The 12490-nt window shown below is 43.8% G+C and overlaps 1 protein-coding gene across 5 annotated transcripts in view; it reads left to right on the top strand.

The window, feature by feature from the left end:
* znf536 (zinc finger protein 536) overlaps window positions 1-12490 on the top strand; it is a 224190-nt gene that overhangs the window by 152051 nt on the left and 59649 nt on the right. For all 5 annotated transcript variants that reach the window (XM_047331628.1, XM_035628683.2, XM_047331630.1 and 2 more), the window contains 2 exons: window positions 1941-2099; window positions 9465-11249. In XM_047331628.1, coding sequence (XP_047187584.1) covers window positions 1941-2099; window positions 9465-11249 — 1944 coding nt within the window. The remainder of the gene's footprint in view (window positions 1-1940; window positions 2100-9464; window positions 11250-12490) is intronic.

The following is a 12490-nucleotide window of genomic DNA, read 5'->3' as shown; positions in this document are numbered from 1 at the left end:
TAGCTCCACAGTTTAACATCTGCTTTTAAAAAACCTGTGTCCCAGCTTCTTTCCCCTCAGAATTAAACCATTAACCAACACATTTGCCAAGCCCAAGCAGAAGCAGCTGGTATTTAGTGTATGCGTATTGTCACAGACTTACATTTTGGTTGCCTTTCAGTTTCACTTGTGATAAATGGCCTTCAGCCTGATAGCAGCGCCGCTGAATGGAGTTGTGTGTCTAGTGTCAGTGTGGAGGGGGACTTGCTGACTTGGGTCTTTCCATTCTGTAAACCTTATTTGACTCCCCCAAGTGGGAGGAGGGGGTTGCATGGGTGTCGGGAGTGACAAAAAAGAGAAAAAAGATTAGGCTACTGTAAAAAAATGTTCCTTATTGTGCAGCATGGTTGCCTAAGTGGGTTGCTCGATGTTGATTCTCTTTCTTTCTCTCTGGCTGCCGCCCCCCCCCCCCCCCCCCCCCCCCCTTCCTCTCTCTACACACATACTGTACCAAATCATGTGCCAGATTGGAAAATAAATAACATTTTTAACTGTATTTGTGCTTATTTGGGTCGAGCAAATACTGACATACTGACATTTATTTACCATGGAGGCCACGGACACTCTGCTTGTTGTGTTGATGATGGAAAACGTAGCCAGACCGTTTTTTTTTCCGTGCCTGTCTATTCTTTAACCTCAGCAAAGGAGAGTTCAGTGCCTCTGTCGCGCACGACTCCAATGTTCATGACTCCTCCAGCTCACCACTTCCAGCCAGTGCACATTTCACATGAACAAATGTCGATATTCACACGACAGCCTGCACACACAAAAAACGAGGGGCACCAACATTTCAAAAAAGAAGAATAATATTCTATTATACATTTTTAACTTTACTATTAAATCTGTAAATCTGCGCTGACAGTTGTGCACCGTGTGGGTTGACGACGAAACCTCCTGCACAGTAACGTCCATCAAACGCTCCTGGAACTAGATATTTTTAAATGAACAGCTTCAAGATGAAAGACACATTTTTTTCTTTTTGTTACTTTCAAGATTTCTCTGTTCTGTCTTTGTCTTACGTGTTTTGAACTTAGCTGTACCGCTCGGGCCTTTCAACTCCATGCTCCTACGCACTATTTCATGCCTGTCAGCACATCACAGGCTCTTAACCTTTAGTACAACAAGGCCAGCGTGCACAATCTGACGATGACACCCTCACCTTAGATTATGCTGCTGTCAACACATTCCCAGGTTGTTGCCACTCATCTCTAGATTCACATTCAGAAGGTGATCGTGTTGATAGCAGACTGCTTGCTGCACTAAACTGTGCATCATCATTTATTTTTTGGGGGTAAGCGGAGGATGTGGCAGAGGGCGGGGTCAAAACCGTTATCACCCTATCATATCTCTGACAACTACCTGTCAAATCAGGTCGCAGGAAGAGGTGCGAGGAGATCCTGCGATGCTGACATAGCCCAAATTATCTCTCTTTTTCTTTCTTTCTGTCGTATTTTGTATTGTTCATTTTCGCTGCAATCTAGCATGTGCTTAATAAGAATGATGATGATAGCAACGATAAAAAAAGAAAAAAACAGGAGGAGACAGGGGAGGCGGCAGCGGTGCAGGTGGTGGTGTGGAGGGAGGGTGTGTTTGAGTTGGGGGGGGTGTATCTCAGGACTATGGTGTTTCTAAAGAAACTGAAAAGCTTATGAACTGTCAGCGTTCTGTCAGCGAGGAAAATAGCGCGGCCCGTGAACCTGTTTGATGTGTTTGACTTTGTGTGGCGTTCGCACATTTGAGCGCGGAAAATGAGGGACAATGAGAGACAGACAGAGGAGGGGAGGGGGGGGAAGGAAAAAAAAATGTGTTGTGATGTGTGGAGGGCTGGTTTGAAGTGGCACTCAACACACCTTCCATTTGTCTCTCCCTCCTTGTGCTCTCTCTGTGTGTGCGTGCTCCAGATGTTGGGGAGGACTTGGGGAAGGCAGCGGGGAGCATTCAGCCGCCGCTGCCCCAGCATCGTGAGCGGGGCCTGGGCTCATCCTCCAAGGATTGCCCCTACTGTGGCAAGACCTTCCGGACCTCCCATCATCTCAAAGTCCACCTGCGGATACACACAGGTCAGTATGTCCGAGGATTTCACGTCCAGGCAGAGAGTACACTTCTCCAGCTATTAAACATTTATTGGACGTCATGCAAAATTTACTTTACTGCTTGTACTGACATTCCTTCTGGGTTACACCGGCATATTGGTTTATGAATATTGGCCCAGTAAGATATTGGATTCAATCTGCCACTGATATGATGGATACGATGTAGATTCATTGATTGTATATGAGTTTTGTAATTGATGAATACTGCAATAGTTGTTTATGGGAAACCCTGAATCTGGATTTATTTTAATGCGACACCATTATGTTAAGACACATTTCTTCATGTCAAATAACAACGACAAAAAGAAACAGAAAACAAAGAAACAACAAAATTAAGCACTAAACTGGTCATGTTCTGAACATAAGCAGTTTATCAACACATGCTTTAATTCTCGCTTCAATCGGTCAATGAGATGAAATCCGACAGATATTTTCTATATTTTTATCAGATTTTTGATTGCAACACGTTTTCTTCCAACTGACATGAATGCCGACAAATAAAACTATTCATGAGAAGGAATATATCATACATTTCCTAATTGTGTCCCTCACCGAGGCTTAAGGCCATTGTTATTCTTTTTTCTTTTTTTTTCATACTCATCATTTCATTGAGCTCTAATTAACACAACAAGGGTTCAGTGTCCTCCGATGACATCACTCAGAGGGCAATTTCACACTCGCTAACTCTGAATAACTTTCAAGCCAAAACAATGCCGGCCTGTCCACAGTTTAGGGATATGCGTGAGATGATGTCCCTAATAGATTCAGTTTTATTCCTCAGTCACGCGTCCGAACCCTCTGAGCTATGTACTCTGTGCCCGTACGCTTACAGCAGCCCCCGGGCCCGGGCAGTTCTGCGCTAACCTGTACGCCAGTCGTCGCCCGGAGGTTCAGGCTACAGTCAGAGTAATGATGTGGACTTTAGCCAGAGTGCTAACCCTCTGCAAGGTACATACGCCCCACTGACTATTCAGGTTAGAGTCACAATTAGACCCCACAGAGGACACTTTACAACAAGGACACCTGATTCTAGCTGGTGGGCCTGATGCGCCTAGTGTATGTTCATGAGGTGATTCCCCCGCCACTCCGACAGTTGGTGTTTCCAAACTAGTCCAAAGTGAGCTGTGATTTTTTTAAGACACCTTCTCGTCGCAGTTCCTGATGCTGATCTTTTCAAATTCTTGCTTTCGGGAAAATCTACTGCGGACTGGTTAAGGTTAAGAAAAAGAGCACGGTGACGGACAATAAATATGACTGGAGTATAGGGTTAGACAAAACACTACGCCACCGCCCTGACTTTCACAGATTTACCTTCTGCCTCACTACATAAAGGGCACACTGATTCCTGCAGGAACACTGAACGCTGGCATCGAACATAAATCTCGAGGTGCAGATTTGGACGTAATTCCTATGGATACTGGTATGCTAATAAAATGCCAGAGAATCGTTAAAAAATGATGATGCCTGTCTAAAACCCTTTTTTTATAATGAAAGCTACAACCAAAGAATGATAAATCAATCAATTTGTTGTTGGGAAAATGTCTGTTAATCAAGTGCATGATATTCACATTGTGAGAGGAGCCATAACTTAACAGTTGCACACAAAAAAAAAAAAGTAACCACCATTTGTCCAGTCAAAGCATCTTAAAACAAGGACTCAAGATACTTTAGCGACAGATTACCTGGATCACCAGGAGAGGAGTGCAGCTTCATACCTCAAACTTACAAGTAAATGCTTTTATAAGCAGAAGAATATTTGTATTCTTGCATTCATAGCATACAGTGTAGTGTTGAGTAAAAGAGCCACAAAATGATCCCCTGCTCTGACAATATCATTTATTTTCCAATGGATCCAACACAGTCATGTGAACACGCAAAAAAAAAGTCTCCTGACTTAGATACGTTTCCCTTTAAACCTACCAAACATTTGTACCCTTCAGTTCCTCAAGATGTTCTTGAAAAGCCGCGTTTGACCGTCCTGACCTTTTTCATTAGTTTCTACACTTCACTGTGAAGTAATCCTCGGGTGCCAGCAGAGACGCCGAGGCTAAAACGCTCACAACTGAAAATGGAAATCCCTTACAGCTGAGAAAAATCAAAGCTCACTTTTCTTTTTTATCCTCCGTCTCTGTCTCCTCTGCTTTTTTCTTTTTTTTTTTCGTCTCTTCCTTCTCCATGCACTTAAAAGGCAGAATGAGAGACCACCAGTACTGTAACCCCTTTTTAACCCCCTTTGCATTGCTTAATAAGAGACACATACTCTACCTCAGATCTGGTAATGAATTAGAGGATGAGTGTCATGGTTTAGCATGCTAACACATCTGGTGCATTCTCACCTAATTAAGATCCCTGTGTTAAATAGTACATCCAGGTCAGAGCTGTACTAGGACTGGGATGGTGGTGGAAAGCATCTGTTATCTGGTGGTGAGAGAGCTGAGTTATGTCTGCTTTGAGTAGTACAGTAAGGATACCCGCGAGGGCCATATTTTACTATGCAGACAGCAGAGACCTCAGCCCAGGCCTGGCGTTAGTTCCTTTGGCAAAACACTTACAGACATGCAGGCCCGTCGAGTTTAGTCCACACGGTACATTGTATTTTACGTTTACCCATTCGTATCTCGGAAACACAGTAAAATAAAACGTGGAGCCCTCTACGGCTGGCAGCAAAAGTGAGAAAGGTTAGGGAGGATGTTGTCTTTTTGGTGTGGAATGTATCTTTGGATGTGAGCCCATCCAAGCACAGGTTTAGCATAGTCCTCTGCACGCGCAGAGAGGAACAGCTTGATGCATCCCCAACATGTGGCCTTTAAATCATTCCCATAACCTAATCATACCAGCTCCACTGTGACATCCTGATTACATCCACGAGATGACTTTTACAGCAGCTAAAGATCCTCTCTGTGCTCTGGTGACAATGCAGGGAAATGCACAGATGACAGCCGAGCTCCCCTTCATCCTAATGCAATGTGAGTGACACAATAGAATTGCCTACCAAGCCGGTCGAGGCAGCATTGTGCAACGCAACGCCGAGATTAATGAGCAACTAACACCAGCTTGAAAGGAATGAAGTGAATTTAAATTTCTCCAAAAGTTAAAGAGCTAATGTTACAGTATTAATTTCCTCTTGAACAGTGAGTGGGAAAATATCCATTAGTAAAATTAACCACAGTTTTCTAGGTAGCTAACATTGTGCTGCTGTGGCGCTACAGTGTGGGGCCACAGCTAATGAACACGCTGCAGAGGGTGATATTTCATTATACAAATTAATGCTCACATTTTAATGGGAAAGTCACATAATGAATCTAGGCTTCAGTGACAGCAATTAGAGGCCCAGATTGTCCCCTTCTGGACAAGGCACTATTTAGCAGTAAGCAGCTGTGTGTAAAAAATAAAAAGGTCCTCGCTCTTGACAATAGCCACACATAACTTCAGGCAGAGCTGCATAACCAATAAGAGTCCCCGCTCACCTTTAAACGGCGAGAGCATGAGACAAAGGGAGGGAGGAAGAGAAAGAGGAGAGGCATGACTTGCCCATGTCACTTAACCTTAACCTAACCTTGTAATCAGGATGAATCAAGAGGGACCTGTGGTCTCCCACCCCCATTCCTCTCACTCCTGTGCCCCCTCCTTCCTCCCTGTTCTCCTCATTCAACGACTGTCTCCTTCTTGATATACTTTTTTTTACCCCAGTTCTCCCCTTTATTTCCAATTCCATAGATCATATTTTCCACTTGGAGCATACTTACAAAAGAGCTCCACTCAGTGAGACACTGCTGCAATGGGTCACCGCAATTTACCACATACTCAATAAAGCACCAGATGTGTATTCATCCACAACTGAAACTAGTCCATGACCATAAAATATATACTCCTGTTCCAGTGGCATTTGCCACCAAAACTCTTTTTATTAATTCATTTTTGTTTTAAGATTTCCATCCGCCCGTCTTAACAATGAATGACCTGGAGGCCAACTGAGAGACGGGATAGATAAGTAGAAGGGCATTGAGAGATGGACTTTGTTGTTCTGTCAAAAGACAAAATACTGGAGAATGCTTAACTTATCCTTTAATGCACCATATTTGCCATTGGCTGGACATATTTATCCAAATTCCCTGAGTGCACATGCTGTGCATGTGGCTTTTCCCCTCTGAGGCAATTGAACTGTTAACCCTGGAAGTAGTTATGGCATTCCCCAATTCACTATGATCAATAAGTTAAGCATATATTCTTAAATCAGATACAACAACAACAACTCCTCTTAAATTTTCCGCTGTTTTGGCCAAATGGAAATTCTTCCATTCGTCACTTTTTAAGCCCCGCTGCACAGGTTCTGATGAATTTAACTTCTTTCCATGGTACTGTCACACTTCACATGAAGCCAGATGAAATAAGTACAGGCAACATGACGTAGAAACTGTGGAGGAGCAGGCCCCCACATTGCAATCAGGAGAGCGATCGCCTGGAGCCACAAAAATAGGCTTACGAGCTGTAGTTTGGATTTGACAGTGGCACACCTCTTTCCCATCCATCCTTCAGATTTGTCAGGAACCAAATGTCTGATCTAATACATCCAAGTGAAGAGGGACAACAGCAAAAAGAAAAAAAAGTTTACCAATCTATTTTTAACTCCCAAATAGCAATTTCCTGGTTTCGTGGTGGCAGCGATCTGTCATGTGGCTGGGAGGTTGTGCTGTTTGCGCTGATATCAATTAAAAGTGGATTAACGGGTACATAATGACCTTTAGCAGTAAATTGTGTGTAATGTTGCAAGGCAGGATACAGTATATTCCCCAGATGTCACACCAGGCCCCTGACGTATGATGGAGCAGATGTCTTAGCCAGTCCAAATGGCCTTCTAAGACACACACACAGACACACACACACACACACACAAGCTCAGACTGACACACATGCATAAACATGTGTTCACACACATTCCAAATGGCTCACACACACACACACACACGTAAACACAAGTAGATGCAGAAAGCACTTGCATCTGCCTCGCTCACTCCAGATATATTTAAATTCCTAATTTTAATAAAAGGTTGAAATAAGCCGATCACTCTCTGAGGGCCTTTGTCTTTATTTCCAGTTTACCTCACTCTGTAAATATCAAAGGGGCGTGTCAAACATACAACCCCGCTTCGATATTCATTATCGTTTTAGATATGTATATGGTACATTCATCTTTATTTTCTCTCTCATGAACATTAACAGCCTTTTATAAAGGGGGGGGGGGCAGAGGAGGGAGAAAAAAATGATCAGATCAGTCTAATTTCTGTCTAATTTGGCTCCTAGAATATCATTTTGTCCAGTTAGAGGAATTGAGAATGATCATTTGCATCAGGGACGTTTCCTTATTAAATCAGCACTGAGCCTCTGTTCGGCAGCTCACAGGAGAAGCACTTATTGGGTTAAAAGCTCATCTCATATGGTTTATTTTAAATATACTCTATGCTTCATAGCCACTCTAGTGTAAGAGAAAAGATATCAAATCACTGTCTTTCTATCTATAGTCAAGGCTATCTTTCTCTCTGCATGCACCCCCCTCCCTTTTTTATCTCCCTCATTCTTTTTCCCCCTCTCACTTCAGCATTTCCACCTTCAATTTTCTTTTGTATGCCGTCCTATTCTTTTCTCTCCTGTATCAATATTGTATTGAGTTGGTGTTTGTGGCCCTTTATTTGAGAACTCTGCAGTAGGTCTGCAGATCGCAGAGTCTTTTTCTGGAATGGTGCCCTCTAAATAATGATAAATTACTTGAGCAGTATGCCATTTGCTAATTATATCCATGATTTACTACACAGCCCGACTTAAATCATTCAAGCCAGCCTTGCGTAACAATGCCTTTTTTTTCTTTTCATAAAATGGTTTCAATGTGTATAATCTGAACATTTTAAGGCCATATACTGAATAGAATAAACATACAGAAATATGCACACACAAAAAACTCTACAGCCAACCCTTTTTTTTCTTCTTTTTCCACCAATACCCTTCTCTTGTCAGACATTGAACTGAAATTCCACTCTGGGAACTTTTTCTACATTATAAAAAATACATTTATTAATTTAAAAAAGAATCAAGCTTTGCATCCCCCCCGTCTCTGTTCATTGTTTAATGAATCCAAAGCTGGCTCAGACTCCAAGCCTATTATAATTGCTAGCAGGATGTGTTCTATTTCAGCCTAAGTATCATTGCAGTGGAAGATCCACTTCTGGCAGAATAATGCTGGTGTTACATACCATTACCAGGAATGTTCATGAATATGGGTGAGCAGCATAAATAAATATATGTAAATGTTACACAACAGATTCACCCCTCTTTTACCGTAATATAAATCACTTTGATCTGCGTATCCTGCAGTGAATCACATTGTCCTTTGTCATAGGGCTTCACGGCAACAAGCATGTGGTTCACATCTGCCAGCTGCTCATTTCTTTTCTTAGTTTCATTTCCTTTTTTTCTTTTTTCTTATACTGATTGACTTCTTTTTGCATTATAGTGTATCTTTCATATTTTCCTCTCAGTACACTGCAGTGGGCCAGTGGTTGCGGAGATCTTATGGCAAGGCTGATTTATGCTTCTCAAGATAAACTGCAAATAGGGAATATCTGAGAAATTGCACTTTCATCGCCAGGGCACAGGCCTGACAGCGAACAAGGCCAGAACAGAGGCGTGATGACCCCACTGCAGACACAACACACACACACACACACAGGCCTAGCCGCACCCTCAGCCCCTGCCCTTGCTCATGCACACACAGATAGCATCAAGACAGTTTTGTTGTCAGTTTAAAATATTATCTCTTACAGTGGACTGAAAGCGCCATATGGTGAAATGCTGTTTTTTTTTTGTTTTTTTTATTGTGCTGATGTGAGTGATGGCTCACTTGGTGGGGCTGCATCAGTCTAGATCGACCCATATTTAGATGCCTGCTCCACACCCACATCGCGATACACGTGCAATAATACACACACGACACATCAAGCGGAGCAGAGCCGATGACTGCGGAAGAGTTGAAAGCAGGATCGTTTTTATTATCATCATTATCATATTGTTCATTAGTTTCTTTGATTCTCTGCTTTATTATTTTTTTTCTTCCTTCATTTTTTGGAGGAGTTAGAAATTACATGTTTTATTGCATTTTTGTGAGCTCTACTCATTTGACCTAATTTTCTTTGTTCAGGGAGGTTACATGACCCTAGGGTCCACGTTCCCTGCTCCAATAAATAGATTTTGATATCAAGTCAATCTAATAATCAGGTTAATTATTCATTGTTTTCTCTGTCTTTCCCTTTCTCTTTCTCCATCTCTTTCTTGACCTCTCAGGAGAGAAACCCTATCGGTGCCCTCATTGTGACTATGCTGGCACCCAGTCTGCCAGTTTGAAGTACCACCTGGAGCGCCACCACCGTGAGCGTCAAAATGGCTCCAACACCTCAGGCCCGTCCTCTGGCCACACCACCTCCTCTGACCACAAAGAGGATCATGGGAAGACAGCAGGTGGTGGCATCTTTGCCCGACCAGATGTCCTCCGCAGTGTTTTCAAGGGAATGCCTCCCAACCTCGATTTCAGGGCAGGTCCCTTGCTGCCACATCAGTGGGCGTCGGCTGGCATGATGTCTCCGCATGACCGAGATCGTGAGCGTGGAGACCGCCGCTTTGACTCCGCCCCCTCAGCTGAGAACATGAAGCCTGCTGATGCCCCACCCGCCCTTGTGGCAACAACGAAAGATAGTCCTGCCAGTTTCTCTGACTTAAGCAGGGCTTACCAAAGCATGATGGGAAACGGAGTCCACTTTCAAGGTTCTCTGCAGGCCTTCATGGACAGCTTTGTCCTAGGCTCCATGAAGAAGGACATGAAGGACAACCAGAGTCCAGTCCAGCTCCAGGCCCAGCTCTACCATGATAATGGTGAGCCCAAAGCTAAGCGAGCCCTCTCGGCTGAGCAGGACAGGGAGGATAAGGTGGAAACCAAGCAGAACTCACAGCCTGGCAAACCTGGGTCCCAGTATGAACCGCTTGATCTGTCTGTGTCAGTCCGGCCTGAGTCGGCTTCCGGATCTCTTCCAGGCTCCTCAGTCACTATCCACGATAATGTGGCATGGCATGGCTGCCTCTTCTGCTCTTTCTCCACCTCCTCAGTGGAGATCATGGCTCTACACCTCCAAGCCACCCACCTGGGTAAGGCCCAACTGCAGCGGTCTGATACAGGCAAGGAGCTTCATGGCGAAACTTCTCCAACCACCTCCAGCATTCACTCCTCCAGCACCAAGACCTCTGGTGTCGGCCTTGAGAAAGATGGAGACAGAGATGGAGAGAAAATCCAGGGAGGCTGGCATAACCACATGGACCAGCCCTACAACCCTTTCCAGAGTGACTTCTACAGACGGTTTGGTGGCTTGTATGATGGATCACCAGGTGCCAACCAGGCCCTTCAAGGGTATATAGCCACAGCAGAGCAAGGTCTTGACATGCCAAGCCAGGTTTTTGGAAGAGCCTCTTTAGCTGGGGATCATCAGATTGGTGAAAGGGGCTCCCGTGGAGATGCTGAAGAGGACCATGTAGGATCAGACGACGAGGTTGTAAAGGCTGGGGTGCACAGCACCAGTGACACCCCCTCAACCACCCCCAAGAGACAGCAGCAACAGAATCAGTCTGATGAAGAGGAAGATGAGGGGGGAGTGGCTGAAGAGTTTGAGGAAAGAGAGGAGGATTTTCAAATGGACATGGAGAGAGACGAAGTCGGAAGTCCTGCTTCAAACCATCTCCAGAACCACCCCAAACATCTCCAAGATGACTCCTCTTTGCCTCCAAGGAGCGGAGCTGGGTTGGTTGCATCTTCCTCAACCATGACGCCACTTTCTCTGGTTCCCCAAACCCAGAACCAAGCTTTGCCACTGGAGAAGCAGTGGCAGCAGGGCCTGGGCCTCCTGTCTCCCGGGGGTCCTCATGGACTGTTGAAGGCTGAGCAGCAGAGCCACCTAGAGCAGCAGATGAACATGCTGTCTGTCCTCAGAGCCTACAGCAATGACAACATCCCAGCGTTCAACGGCCTTGGTGGTGGAGCAGGAGGAGCATCCACAGGGGGCATGAAGAGGCCAGATGCACCTGGTGAGTGTGTTAAACCCCTAGTGTAACTGCTACAAAGCTTACACACACACATTCACAGACACCTACACCAACAGACAACCACACGCATAAAAGTCACGTGTTTGAAAAACAAATCCAGTTATCCCACGACTGCATACACATAAACACTAAACACAAGACAAACATATATATGGGGTTTTTTTCTCAGACACCCACGAAGGAATCTCAGACACGCACTGAAGGTCTCCAGATTGGCTCTGAAGTGATTTTAGCCTTATTTCAAGCAAGTTTAGAAGCTATCAGCCTGGCGACTAGCAACAGATTAATCTTTATTACACGTTTATATTACTGGGAGTGCGGCGCCTCCCTCCCGCCCCACAGCATGGAGGGAATAACCCTAGATGAGTCAGAGCAGGACCTCAGCTCCCCATGCCATCTCCTCCACATGTCTCTTAACTATCTTAGCTCTCATAAAGCCTGCTCCCAAAAGCCCATTACTTTATAAGACTCGTCGATCTATGACCCTGTGAAAAATGAACTGTCAACTTTCATGATTCTGCTAAGGTTATAGCTGCTCCTTGAGACTGAAGAAGAGACTTTTTTTTTTTTTTGCTGCTCAGGGGTGCTTGCTAAAAGTGTCTATATAAGAAGAAAGTAAAAACTAAAAAGTCGAAGTTGAGCTTTGAAAAGACTGAATCTTCACAAGCTACAGAGACAGAAAATGCAGACAGGAGACAGAGTCTGAGATCCAATCAGTGACAGTGCCTGGAAATCTTGACATCTGCATTAGTTTGAAATTGAAACTAAGAAATAATAATAACTCTATCTAGTTTCTAGCTAAGATGATTTTATGCAGACATAAGTTTTTTATACAGATATACATTTATTTTCTTATAATAGTAATAATAATTATAATAATTATTATTATCATTATTGTTATTATTAGTAGTAGTAGTATTATCATCATCATTTGATTGTTGCAAAAGAATGCAAAAGAATTAAATGCATTTTTCCTATGAAAAGAAGAGTTCATGGTTGCAGGCGAACATTTATGAGGACACAGTAAAAGATGCGTTAACCCATAGTAACTGTGACCTCTCTGATAATGAAGCAGTGCAGCTGCATGTGTTCGTCTGACCTTTCCATCCGACAACATATCACCTGCTGTGACGGAGCCGGGCTCTGTGCAGATAACGACATTGTGAAAGCATTTTTATGATAAAAGATTGATGTGTAAACAAAGTATATATTGGTATTTTTAA

The sequence above is a fragment of the Scophthalmus maximus genome, chromosome 4 (genome assembly GCF_022379125.1).
Source record: "Scophthalmus maximus strain ysfricsl-2021 chromosome 4, ASM2237912v1, whole genome shotgun sequence".
NCBI classification, from domain to species: Eukaryota; Metazoa; Chordata; class Actinopteri; order Pleuronectiformes; family Scophthalmidae; genus Scophthalmus; species Scophthalmus maximus.
The sequence above is the reverse complement of the archived record's forward strand: the minus strand, read 5'-3'. Positions and strand labels throughout refer to the sequence as shown.